The following is an 11,318-nucleotide window of genomic DNA, read 5'->3' on the forward strand; positions in this document are numbered from 1 at the left end:
TTTTTTAACCCCCCAAATTCCAAACAGTGGTAATGATGACAAGGGGTTTAACGGTAGAGTTGAGGGCAGAGAAAACAAAATGTTTTGTGGGAGGTTTTTGCTGTAACAACTTGGTCTTTCTTTTCAGTTCTCTCCAGGGTCACTCTAGATCAAACCTGCCTCTCTCCCCACGATATTTTCTGATTCCTGGTGAGTGTTTTTTGGTGCCTTCGGTTGGTCATGACTGGGTGGAGCTGCCTCGTGACAGGAGCCGGAGGGTTTCTCGGCCAAAGGATCATCAGCTTGTTGGCAGAAGAGAAGGAGCTACAAGAGATCCGAGCCCTGGACAAGGTCTTCAGACCTGATAAGCAAGAGGAATTGTCTAGTAAGTGAATTCAATAAAGGATGGATGGATTCAGTCACTGTGGCTCCATCTTAAGCCCTGAGTGGGTTTGGGAGAGGAATCTTACTTCGTAAATTAAAGATTGTAGCCAAATCAAGGTTAATCCATTTCCTTGGCACCAGAAAGGAAACCCTTACTGGTTTGGTACAAAAGACGCTGCATTGGGTGTCAGGAAACCACAGACCTAGAGAGTGATTGTAGGCTCATCACCACTTTGGCCTCTCTGACTCTTTCTTTTCATCCAGAAAAATCACACCTCAGAATTTTCCCTTGTCTAATACTCTCGAGATTTTTGACTTGGCATTTGCTGTGCAGTATCTGCAAAAGGCAGGCACCCTTATCTTGAAGGCCCATTGGAGTGGGTGGGGAGCTTTGCCCATCATGAGAATATGGTCTTTGTGTGGTTCATTTAGCATCTCCAATAGATGAACCTAAGAGGAGAGGAGGAGAGGGGAGGGAAGGGGAGAGGAGGGGAGAGGAGGAAACTGTGCTCTAGAGAGGCCCTATGAATCCATGCACACCTCATCTGCATCTCTTGTACCACTTCACTTGCCTTTGTCTCTGTTACTCGTCACACAGAGAAAGTAGTTTCAGAATTTGCTGTAGCAGCAGGCTGCTCTTTTTCTGAAATTCTTGCCCCTGGTGCCAATGCAAAAACTAGATTCGTAGTAGCTTTTCCAATGTATTGCCTGCCATATTCTCAAAATGATCCTGTGAGGATGTAGGAAAAGAGGTCACACTTATTTGCATATGGAAGAAACAAAAGTCCTGAAACGTAAAGTGACTTGTCTGAGGCCATGTAATTCATGGGGCCCAGCTCTCAGACTAGATCCTCCATACAGAGGTCCCACGAATTGGCCCGAGGTCTAACTTTTGGACAAATAAAATTTAATTCTCTCCCATTTCCCCTCTGTGTGTCCCACACCTACTTCGTGATCAGGCTGAGTGTCTCCGTGTAGATCTTGGCTACCCAAAGTCATCTGCCTCCCCTGCATGGGAGTGGGGGGTGTACTATCCCTCTACTCTTTCTTTACTTATCTCTGAAATCTTTAAATATTTTATGTCCTCTACCCTCTGCTTCCACAGTCACTCTGGTAAGCAAATCCACATCTGATTACTCGTAATTCTTATCTTTCAGCACTATTTCCAATTTAATAGCCTATGTCAAGGGAAAATCATACTTAACATAAAAGCATAGTTCCCTAGTGGTGAAAATCCAGGTGGTACAATGGACAAACAGAGACTGTATATAAAAAAGAGTATCTTATATGATGGCTCTGAAAGAAAATGGGCAAACAGTGAAAGGTGTGTGAAACTACAAAGCATAATAATGTATTTTCCATAATACAGTCTTTTCCAAACTCTGTGTCACTTGGCATTTATTTCATGGGCTAATTTGCAGTAACGTGATTGGCAGTGTAGATTACAGAGCAATTTAAAGAGACTAGTGTTGTATCCTCTGCCCTTAGCTGCTGTTGTGTGCTGTCAAGTCAATTACTACTCATCATAGCACTATAGGACAGAGTAGACCTGCCGCATAGGATTCCCAAGGCTGTATCAACTCATATGCATGTGAAAGCTGGGCAATGACTGAGGAAAACCAAAGAAGAATTGATGCCTTTGAATCATGGTGTTGGTAAAGACATTAAATGTATCACAGATGGCCAGGAGAATTAACAATTTTGTGTGAAAGTTTAACAGAATGTTTCTTAGAAATAAGAATGGCAAGACTTTGTCTCATGCACTGTGAACATGGCTTCTAGAATAAACTAGTCTCTGAGACGTGGGTTTTTGTGTCCTAGTGGTAAGGAGTTGCCCTGACAACCCAAAGGTACACGGTTTGAATCCACCAGCTGCTCCGTGGGAAAAAGATTGGCAATTTCCTCCAATGCAATTAACTGCCTCTGAAAACCTGCTGGAGGGTCAGCTGAAGTAGACTGCCTCATTTTTTCCCTGAAGAGCAGTTGATAGATTGGAAGATTGGAACTACTGACCTTTCCGTTAACAACTAGGTGTTATAACCACTATGCTACTTAGGACACCTAAAAATGTGTTCACACAGAGCTCAAGCACAAGGTCAAGCTGACGATGATGAAAGGGGACATCTTGGATGAGCAGTGCCTCAAGAAAGCCTGCCAGGGTATCTCAGTTATCATCCACACTGCCTGTATCATTGATGTAAACGGGACCATTCCAAGGGAGGACATCATGAACGTCAATCTGAAAGGTATGGTACCTCTCGCAGGGGATGGAGGGAGGGAGAAAGTGAGGACCAGAAATAGGAGGAAGAAGGAAGAGGAAACCCCTATCACTGAATACTTTCCCTGCCTTCTTGCCTAGAGCTCTTGTTCATCAAGAGCAATGAAGAAAGCAGCCCTGGTAGTGCAATGGTTAAGTGCTCGGCTGCTGAACAGTTTGAACCCACTGGCAGATCCATAGGCGAAAAGGCCTGAAGATCTGCGCCAGTAAAGATTTAAAACCCAAAACACTCACTACCATTTCCCAACAGACCTCTGGTGGCTTAATGGTAAGGAATTGCACTGCCAACTCAAAGGCACATAGTTCGAATCCACCAGCAAGTCTGTGGGAGAAAGAAGGACATTCTCTTCTCATGTGATTTATAACTTCTGAAAACCCAGTGGAGGGCCAGCTATAGATGTCAGTTCCAACTCGAGGGTACACAACAACAATTCCTAATGGGAAAAGACTGACCATCTTTCTCCCATAGAGCAGGCTGGTGGGTTAGAACTGTTGACCTTTCTAATAGCAGCCCTGTCTGTTATGCCCTCCACCACCAGGGAGGGAACTTCCTGTAAAGACTGAGTTTATGGTCCATAAAACCCTATGGGGAGATTCTACTCTGTTGGTACCAATTCAGTGACACACAATAATGTTAACTGAAAGTTCAAAACTGCTGTCCTCAGATTTAAGGAGCCCTGGTGGTAGTTAAAGCCTAGAGTAGTTAAAGTGCTCAGCTGCTAACTGAAAGATTGTCAGGTCAAACCCCCCCAGCAGCTCCATGAGAAAAACATGTGACAGTCCACTTAAAGACTTACAGCCTTGGACACCACAAGGGTGGTTCTACTCATCATTTCGGATTGTTATGAGACAGAATTGATTCTGGAGCACAAGATTGTTTTTCTTTGTATTTGGTCTCCTCAGCTTTGGGGAAACTAGTGTCAAGAAAGTTGAAGTAACTTGTCCCAGGTCCCAAAGATATTAAGTAGGAGAGCTAGAATTAAACCTGTGTGACTTAAAAGGTCATGAAAGTAAAATTATTTTTTTTTAAAAAAAAAGGTCATGAAAGCTACTGCTGCCCCACAAAAAGACAACTCAACTCTAAATATCCTCTGCCTCCTGACCATATAGGGACTTTCTGAGTCACATGCTAGCCTTTCTGTGTGACTCTTAGGGAGGTAATCACAGAGGAAGGCCAAGAGCTGAGAAATTCTGGGCCAAGAGTGGACCCTCATCAATCAGTCATGAGCCACCACTCGGGGCTATTGACCCTCAGGCTACATTCCCTGGACCAGGTCAGCAAGTATAATGAGAACACCCTGAACCCTCTGACAACTCGAAAGTAGATTCTTCTCAGATGTGGCAAAACTGGTTTGAAAAGATCATGCTGCACTTACCTCCCCACTCTATTTTCTTAACAATTTCTTCTTCTTGTTAGGGGCCATCAGTCAACTCTGACTGATAGTGACTCTATGCACACAGATCAGAACACTGCCAGTCCTTAACAATAAATTTCCCATTATTCATAAGGCCATCTCTTCAGCTTACCCCTAGAGATGTTCCTAGCTACTCTAGCGAGTCTAGATTATGCTCATTAGATCTTCACTCCTTAAATTCTTGGAGGTTCTTTCTGAATTTTCCAATCTAAATCTAGACACATTAGCTTAAGGGACTTTGCTATATACTATCATCCATCTGTCTCTGGAGGCCAGTTTCCTGAGCTCCACAATACCCCAACTCCCAGTCCACTCAGCCCTTCAAAGTTAGTTTAATCAGAAACTCCTTTTCTAAAGCAGCTGTTGCACTCCTCTGACCAGCAGGAAAGTGTCAGGTGATCAGAATAAATGACTTAAGACTCCTTAGTCAAAAGGTTTACGAGAGAGGAACTCATGATTGGGTGTTCTCCCAGTCTGTACGTCCTCATAGTTTTGGGTGTTTAAAAAAAAAAATAGTGAGAAATTTATTTTGTTTTATTTTCTTTTAATCCTCATAGCTTTTACTGAGAAGTTTTTCATTACAAACGCAGTCAGATATGTTAACTGGATTATAAAATGGTTTTTTACTGTTTCTTTTCTTATTTGCTGACCTTCCCTATTTCATAACTACCTCTTTATCAGTAGGCAGCTTTGGCATGAAGATTTAAGCATGTCATTGTTAATTTTGTCTTAACCCAGGTAGCTCTTGCCTTGGTCAGCTTAACCCCTACACATAACTACTTGGTTTTGAGTCCTATCTTTCTTTATCTACTGCTGCTATAACAAATACCACAAATGGATGGCTTCAGTGAACAAAAACTTATTCTCACAATCCAGGAAGCTGGACATTCAAATCCAGGGCACAGACTCTGGGGCAAGGCTTTCTGTCTCTGTTGGCTCTGAAAGAAATTTCTTGTCTTTGTCAGTAGCTATTTCTTGGTTCTTTGATGATCTTCACTGTGACAGAGCATCCATCGATCCTTCCCCCAGCACATGCTGACTTAACTTGCTCCTGCCTTGTCTCAAAATAGATTGACTCAAGACATACCCTACACTAATACTGCCTAATTAATGCAGCGAAAGACCTATTTTCAAATGGAATTACTACAGGTATTTTAAAGGGGAGGGGAATTTAAAACCCAGCTGACAGCAAATCAATTCCAACTCACAGAAACCCTGTAAGACAGAGCAGAACAGCCTCCTAAGGTTTCTAAGGTTGTAAAAGCTTACAGAAGCAGATTGCCACATCTTTCTCCCTCGGAGCAGCTAGTGAGTGCAAACCACCAAGTTCTTAGTGATTGGCTGAATTCTTGAACCACAGTGCCGTCAGGACTTTTACTACAGGGATAAGGGCCAGGATTTAGAGCACATACTCTGGGGGAGGGACACAATTCAATCATAACAGGTGCCTAGTTTAAAATAGCATCATTCCCCAAAAGGCTCTTTCCAGTCTCTACCTACCTACACTCCTAATGGTCCCCCAGACCACCAACATTAACTAGTCTTAGTAATTTTTGTGGAGTGGTTCAAGTGTTCCTCAGATAAGCAAACAGTCTGCACTCCACGAGAGAAAAGACCTGGATGAATGGGGAAGTTCTACTCTTTCCTACGGAGTCACTATGAGTTAGAGAAGACTCAATGGCACTGAAAAGAGTTCAAACCTCAGTGCCATCAAGTTGAAACTGACTCTTAATTGACCCTCCAGTCGATTTTTTCAGGAGGTTGTAAATTGCACAGGAGGAGATTGCCCATCCTTCTCCTGGTGAGCCATTGGTGGATGTGAAGTGTCAGAGAGGCTTAGCCTTTCGGGCAGCCTTGAGAGTTTCTTCAGGCTATACCACTAAAGCCCCCCCGCTCCACCCACACACACACAAGACAGTGTAATCCCTACCCTGCACAGCTCCCAGTGATAGGACTGAAAGTCTCTGGAAAGTGTTAGAGGCATCCGTTGACTAAAATCATCATAACTCCAGGTCGATAAATACTTCACAAATAATGATATTGAAAAGTATATGTGTTCCAATAAATACTTCAAAACATTCTTTATTTCTTCCTCTGCAGGTAAATTAACTCTAAATTTTCTCTGCCTATAGCTTTTAATTTTTTTCCAACTACTTTAAGGATATATCTCTGGGAAATTAAATTAAATTAAAGACTTTAAGGCACAGAAGGCACACAGAAAGTAAGATTTCTTTGAAAGCCAACCCCAAAACAAAACTTTTCCCAGAAAGATTCTACAGACATTTTCTGAATGCTGAAAGGCTTCAAGATTCACTCCTTCACACATCACCACCAGCGAGCACATAGCACTTTCCAAGTCTCAACTGAGGTGAGCTTAGAAGGCAGGGCTGTATTCAGAGAGTAAAAAGAAGGCCCATCACCCCGACTTTTTAGGACTGGGTAAATGGTGTCACAACCGTAATTTGAGAGGACTTTGCAGGTAATACACAACAAGGACCAGAAACGAGGTCTCCGCATCTTCTTTCTCAAATCCCACTGCCATTTGTTCAATGATTCTCAAAGAACGGTCCTTGCTTCCAAGGTTTTATTAGTCTGCAAGAAAATAGAGAAAACATAAACTATTTCGGGTTTATTTAAGAGTCTGTAGTACCTGTATATGACTCTATATGTGTGAGAGAGTTCTTCAGTTCTTTTTGGCTGGACTGGAATTGTCCACATTCTAAGATTACTCACTCTTAAATTTTGCAGTTAGAATTATCTATCTTTAATGACATAAAAGAAATTTTGTAGGGTAATTTTTAATGTCCTTACTTGGCAAAATATGACAAGACTCTGTCCTTCCAAAAATTTTAACTACACACACATACAGGTCCATGAAGCCCCAAAGGCTAGACATTTGGCTCTCCAAAATCCAAATATCAACCTTTTTTGTATGTGTCCTAGAAAAGTCCCTGAGTAGTGAAAAGGTTAAGTACTCGACTACTAACCATAAGATTAACAGCTCAAATCCACTGAGAGTCACCTCAGAAGGCAAACCTGGTCACATGCTTCCAAAAGGTGACAGCATTGAAAATCCTGTGGGACACTCCTGCTCTACACTCATGGGTCAAAATAAACTCCAAGGCAGCCGTTAGCAATAACATGAATGTGAGGCCAAGCCATGGAGACAAACTGCTGAAAGCATGCTTGTCTCATGGTTGTAGCATGGTGAGACCTCAGCCGTGGTCGGGAAAGATTACCCTCCTGATCTGTAAAAACCAGCTCACTTGTAAGTGAGTGGACCTGTGAACATGCTTGCACTTTGAGGTAATTTTCAGATACTAACAGTGTACTCCCTTTGGGCAGGTACCCAGCTCTTGTTGGAGGCCTCTGTCCAGGCTAATGTGCCAATCTTCATCTATACCAGCACCATAGAGGTGGCTGGACCCAACTCCTACAAGGAGATCATCCAGAATGGGCATGAAGAAGAGAATTATGAATCTAAATGGTCCTCTCCATATCCTTACAGCAAAAAGCTAGCTGAGAAGGTTGTGCTGGCAGCAGATGGCTGGACACTAAAAAATGGTGGCACGTTGTACACTTGTGCATTAAGGCCCATGTACATCTACGGAGAAGGAAACCCATTCATTTGTCAACAAATAAACGAAGCTCTACAGAATAATGGCATCCTATTGAATTTCGCTAAGCACTCCCTTGCCAACCCAGTCTATGTTGATAATGTGGCCTGGGCTCATATTCTGGCCGCAAGAGGGTTGAAGGATCCCAAGAAAGCCCCAAACATCCGAGGACAGTTCTACTACATCTCAGATGACACACCTCATGAAAGCTACAGTAAATTCAATTACATCCTGAGCAAAGAATTTGGTCTCCACATTGATTCTGGAATGAGCGTGCCTGTCTTCGTGAAGTACTGGGTGGCCTTCTTGCTGGAAATAATAAGCTTCCTGCTAAGTCCAGTTTACAAATTCCACCCTCCCTTCACCCGTCACCTGGTGACATTGTCAAATAGTGTGTTCATCTTCTCTTACAAGAAAGCCCAGAAAGATCTGGGATATGAGCCACTCTTCAGCTGGGAGGAATCCAGGAAGAAAACTTCCCAGTGGATTGGCTCGCTGGTGAAACAACACAACGAGGCCCTGAAAACTAAGATTCACTGATCTGTTGGTGCCAGCAACGTGGTCCTCAGTGCTCCTCCCTTTCTCTCTTTTCAAAACGTAGCAGGAGCACAAATGCAAGTCCTACTGCCTTCTTTTTCCAAAGAGACCAGCTTCTGGTCTACCAGATCCTACAAGAAACCTTCCCAACTGCTGCTCCCTAACCGTAAATCTTTCCAATTAATCCCTCTCATTGCACCTCCTTAACCAAGGTGTTTTGCTTCACCTGCAGTTTTGGAGTCTCGGGTGCTATTTAAGGGACATCTTTTAATTTAAGAGTTTTGTCTATTAATTCCTCTTCTTCTCTTAAAGCATTCTATTTCTCTTAAAAACTCCTTACTCATTAATCCAGTTTAGAGAAAAAGTAAAAATAAATGTTTTAATGCCTTATCTGGGTATGCTTGTGATTTACAATAGCATAAACATTCTGCATTACTCCTCGGTTACCTTCGTCCTCACCATGTTTGCAACCACAGCATGGGCTTGGGGGCAAAGAAATGGAAGTAGGGCCAGGAAAGGAAGAACAAAAATTTGCTAAGCGTCTGCTTTGTCCCAGGATATGAACTAGATGACTAGAACAGGAACCATGCCAGGTCAATATGGTCTTTAAAAAAAAATCTACTAGCTTATTTGTTGCCTTCAATATGGATTGAGGCTCAATATCCAAGACAAAGATTTTCATTACTGGGCCAATTGGAAGCATCAGGATGGATGTGAAGAGATTGAGATTGTTAACCACTTTAGTCTGCTTGGCTCCATGGTCAACACTCTTGGCACCAGCAGCCAGGAAATTAAAAGACATATTATGATGGGAAAGTATGATGTTAGGGACCTCTCCAAAGTACTGAAGAGCAATGGTGTCTCTCTGGAGACTAAGGTGTGCCTGATACAGGCCATGGTCTTTGCAATCACTTGCTATGCATCAGAGAGCTGGACAATGACTAGGGAGGAAAGGAGAATTGATGCCTTTGAGCTGTGATGCTAGAGAAGAGTATTGAATGTACCATGGACTGCTAAGAAAACTAACAGGTTCATCCTGAAGAGGATTAAACCAGGTTGCTCCTTGGAGGCAAGGATTCTGAGGCTTCACCTGACATGCGTTGGACATGTTGTAAGGAGGGACCAGTCCTTGGAAAGGGACATCATGCTTGGTAGGGTGGAGGGACAGTACAGGAGAGGAAAACCCTCTATGAGGTAGATTGACTCAGTGACTGGGGTAATGGGGGTTGGTGTGTTGGAGGCAGTGAAATTGGCACAGGATAGGGCAGGGTTTAGGGCTGTTGTACATAGGGTCACTATGCGTCAGAGGTGACACACTGCACATAACAACAAATAGTTTATTTACAGAATTTGAATACATTGTTTTCAAGAACAAATTCTTTTCATTTCCTTCACACACACCCCCCATCAAATTGTACAACCCTATGATTAATCCCCCTCTCCCCGCACATCCACATCCCTCTACTTTCAACCTCTTTGACACAGGTTACTTACAGATCATGAAATGGGCAGAATTTGAACTTTTAAGCATTCATTCTGAAGAAGAAAGGAAAATACACATAAGCACATTTCTGTCACCTCCACAACCCCAAAGAGTTTCTATGGTGGCTTTAGTGGAAAGGAGTTGCACTGTGTATCAAACAAAGGCAGCTTTACAACTAGAGGCAACTGGTTCAAATCCACCAGCTCTTCTGAGATAGAAAGGTGGGCGACCTACAGCCCAAGATTTATAGCCTCTGAAATCCTGCTGAAGCGTCAGCTATAGAAGTTGTTTTGACTGCAAGGTACACACATAACAACACCACAATCCCAAATGACCAAAGATCAGCACTGGTAGGAGGTGGCGTGACCCCAGGCAGGAAGATAAGGTGGGAAGTGAACACTCCCTTCCCAGTCTCCACTGCACAAAACCCTAAGTCCCTGTCTACCCAGCTGCAGTCAGCGGGCTCCCACTTCATACGGTTTTGTCCTGAGAGAAGGAAAGTAGGGGCTGGTGTAGTCTAAACAAGGTCCCTGGCCTGAGCATTTTACCTGATAAAAGTCTTACAGCTATGAGCCCACTAGACAGTTCAGGAAGGAGATATGGAGACAGACTGGAAGTCTTAACGTCTCCGTTGCTTTCACAACCCAAATGCACTGCACAAGATGCACCACTTGAGGGCAGCAAAGGCGTGGAAAGAATGAGCGGGACTGGCGGAGTCCTCCCTGCACCTGGATGACATCCTCTATCCCAGCTTGTCTTTGGCCAGGAGTGCCACCAAGAGGCTTAGTGCTGCCAGGACCTCAGAAAGAAGAGATTGGTGACAATTCCAGAGCTGTCCAGACCTTCGTCCCAGACTGCAGCTTTTCTTCAGATATTTGACCTTAATCCTAAATAGAAGGAAGGGAAAAGATTCTAAGGTTGGGATTTGTTATTGATTATTTACTCAAAATACCAAACTCATTGTCATCCAGTAGGAACTAACTCATTGCAAACCTTCTATTGGATATCCTAGGCTATAAATTAGGTGGGAAGATATTGTCCATTTTTTCTTCTAGAGTGATTGCACCATTTTACATTCTCAGGGTGAATAAGGGTTCCAATTTCTTCACACACTCGCCAGCATTTGTTCTTTGCAATGATTTCTTTCTTGAAAAAGAAGGCTGTGAAGTGTCTGAAGCAATCTGTTCAATTTTTATGATAGACCCTCAGTACTATTATATATCCTACTCTACACTTTCCTCTGTTTGATGTTACTGTTGTTGTGAGGTGCCTTTGAATCAACCCTGAATAATTCTATGAACAACACATCTGAGCCCTGCCCTCTCCTGCCCCATCCTCGCCATCTCTGATATTCTTGAGTCCATAGTTATAGTCACTGTGTCAAACCATCTACTGGGGGCCATCCTCTCTTTTGCTGACCTTGTACCTTTCCAAGCATGATGTCCCATTTCAAGGACCCCCATTGATAACATGCCCAAACTAAAAGAAATGAAATTTTACTTCCCTTTCCTCTAAGGAGTACCCTGATTGCACTTTGTCCAAGAAACAGTTGTTTGTTCTTTTGGCAGTTCATGGTATATTCAGTACTCTAACACCACTGCTCAAAGGTCATTCTGTCATCCTTA

General features: G+C 43.1%; 1 protein-coding gene across 1 annotated transcript; it reads left to right on the top strand.

Annotated features, from left to right (window-relative positions):
* The first annotated feature begins 219 nt into the window (after nt 1-219).
* LOC102855317 (3 beta-hydroxysteroid dehydrogenase/Delta 5-->4-isomerase-like) lies at nt 220-8,213 on the top strand. The gene is made up of 3 exons (XM_006900317.1): nt 220-364; nt 2,445-2,609; nt 7,402-8,213. The coding sequence occupies exons 1-3, from the start codon at nt 220-222 to the stop codon at nt 8,211-8,213; spliced, it is 1,122 nt and encodes a 373-aa protein (XP_006900379.1).
* Nucleotides 8,214-11,318: the final 3,105 nt, after the last annotated feature.

This window comes from Elephantulus edwardii, unplaced genomic scaffold, assembly GCF_000299155.1.
Source record: "Elephantulus edwardii isolate Elephantulus edwardi_28Jun2011 unplaced genomic scaffold, EleEdw1.0 scaffold00280, whole genome shotgun sequence".
NCBI lineage: Eukaryota > Metazoa > Chordata > Mammalia > Macroscelidea > Macroscelididae > Elephantulus > Elephantulus edwardii.

Coding starts and splice junctions, on each gene's coding strand:
- LOC102855317 (XM_006900317.1), top strand. CDS start 220: ATGACTGGGTGGAGCTGCCTCGTGACAGGAGCCGGAGGGTTTCTCGGC. Junction 365..2,444: donor TAAGCAAGAGGAATTGTCTA/GTAAGTGAATTC, acceptor GTGTTCACACAG/AGCTCAAGCACAAGGTCAAG. Junction 2,610..7,401: donor CATGAACGTCAATCTGAAAG/GTATGGTACCTC, acceptor CCCTTTGGGCAG/GTACCCAGCTCTTGTTGGAG.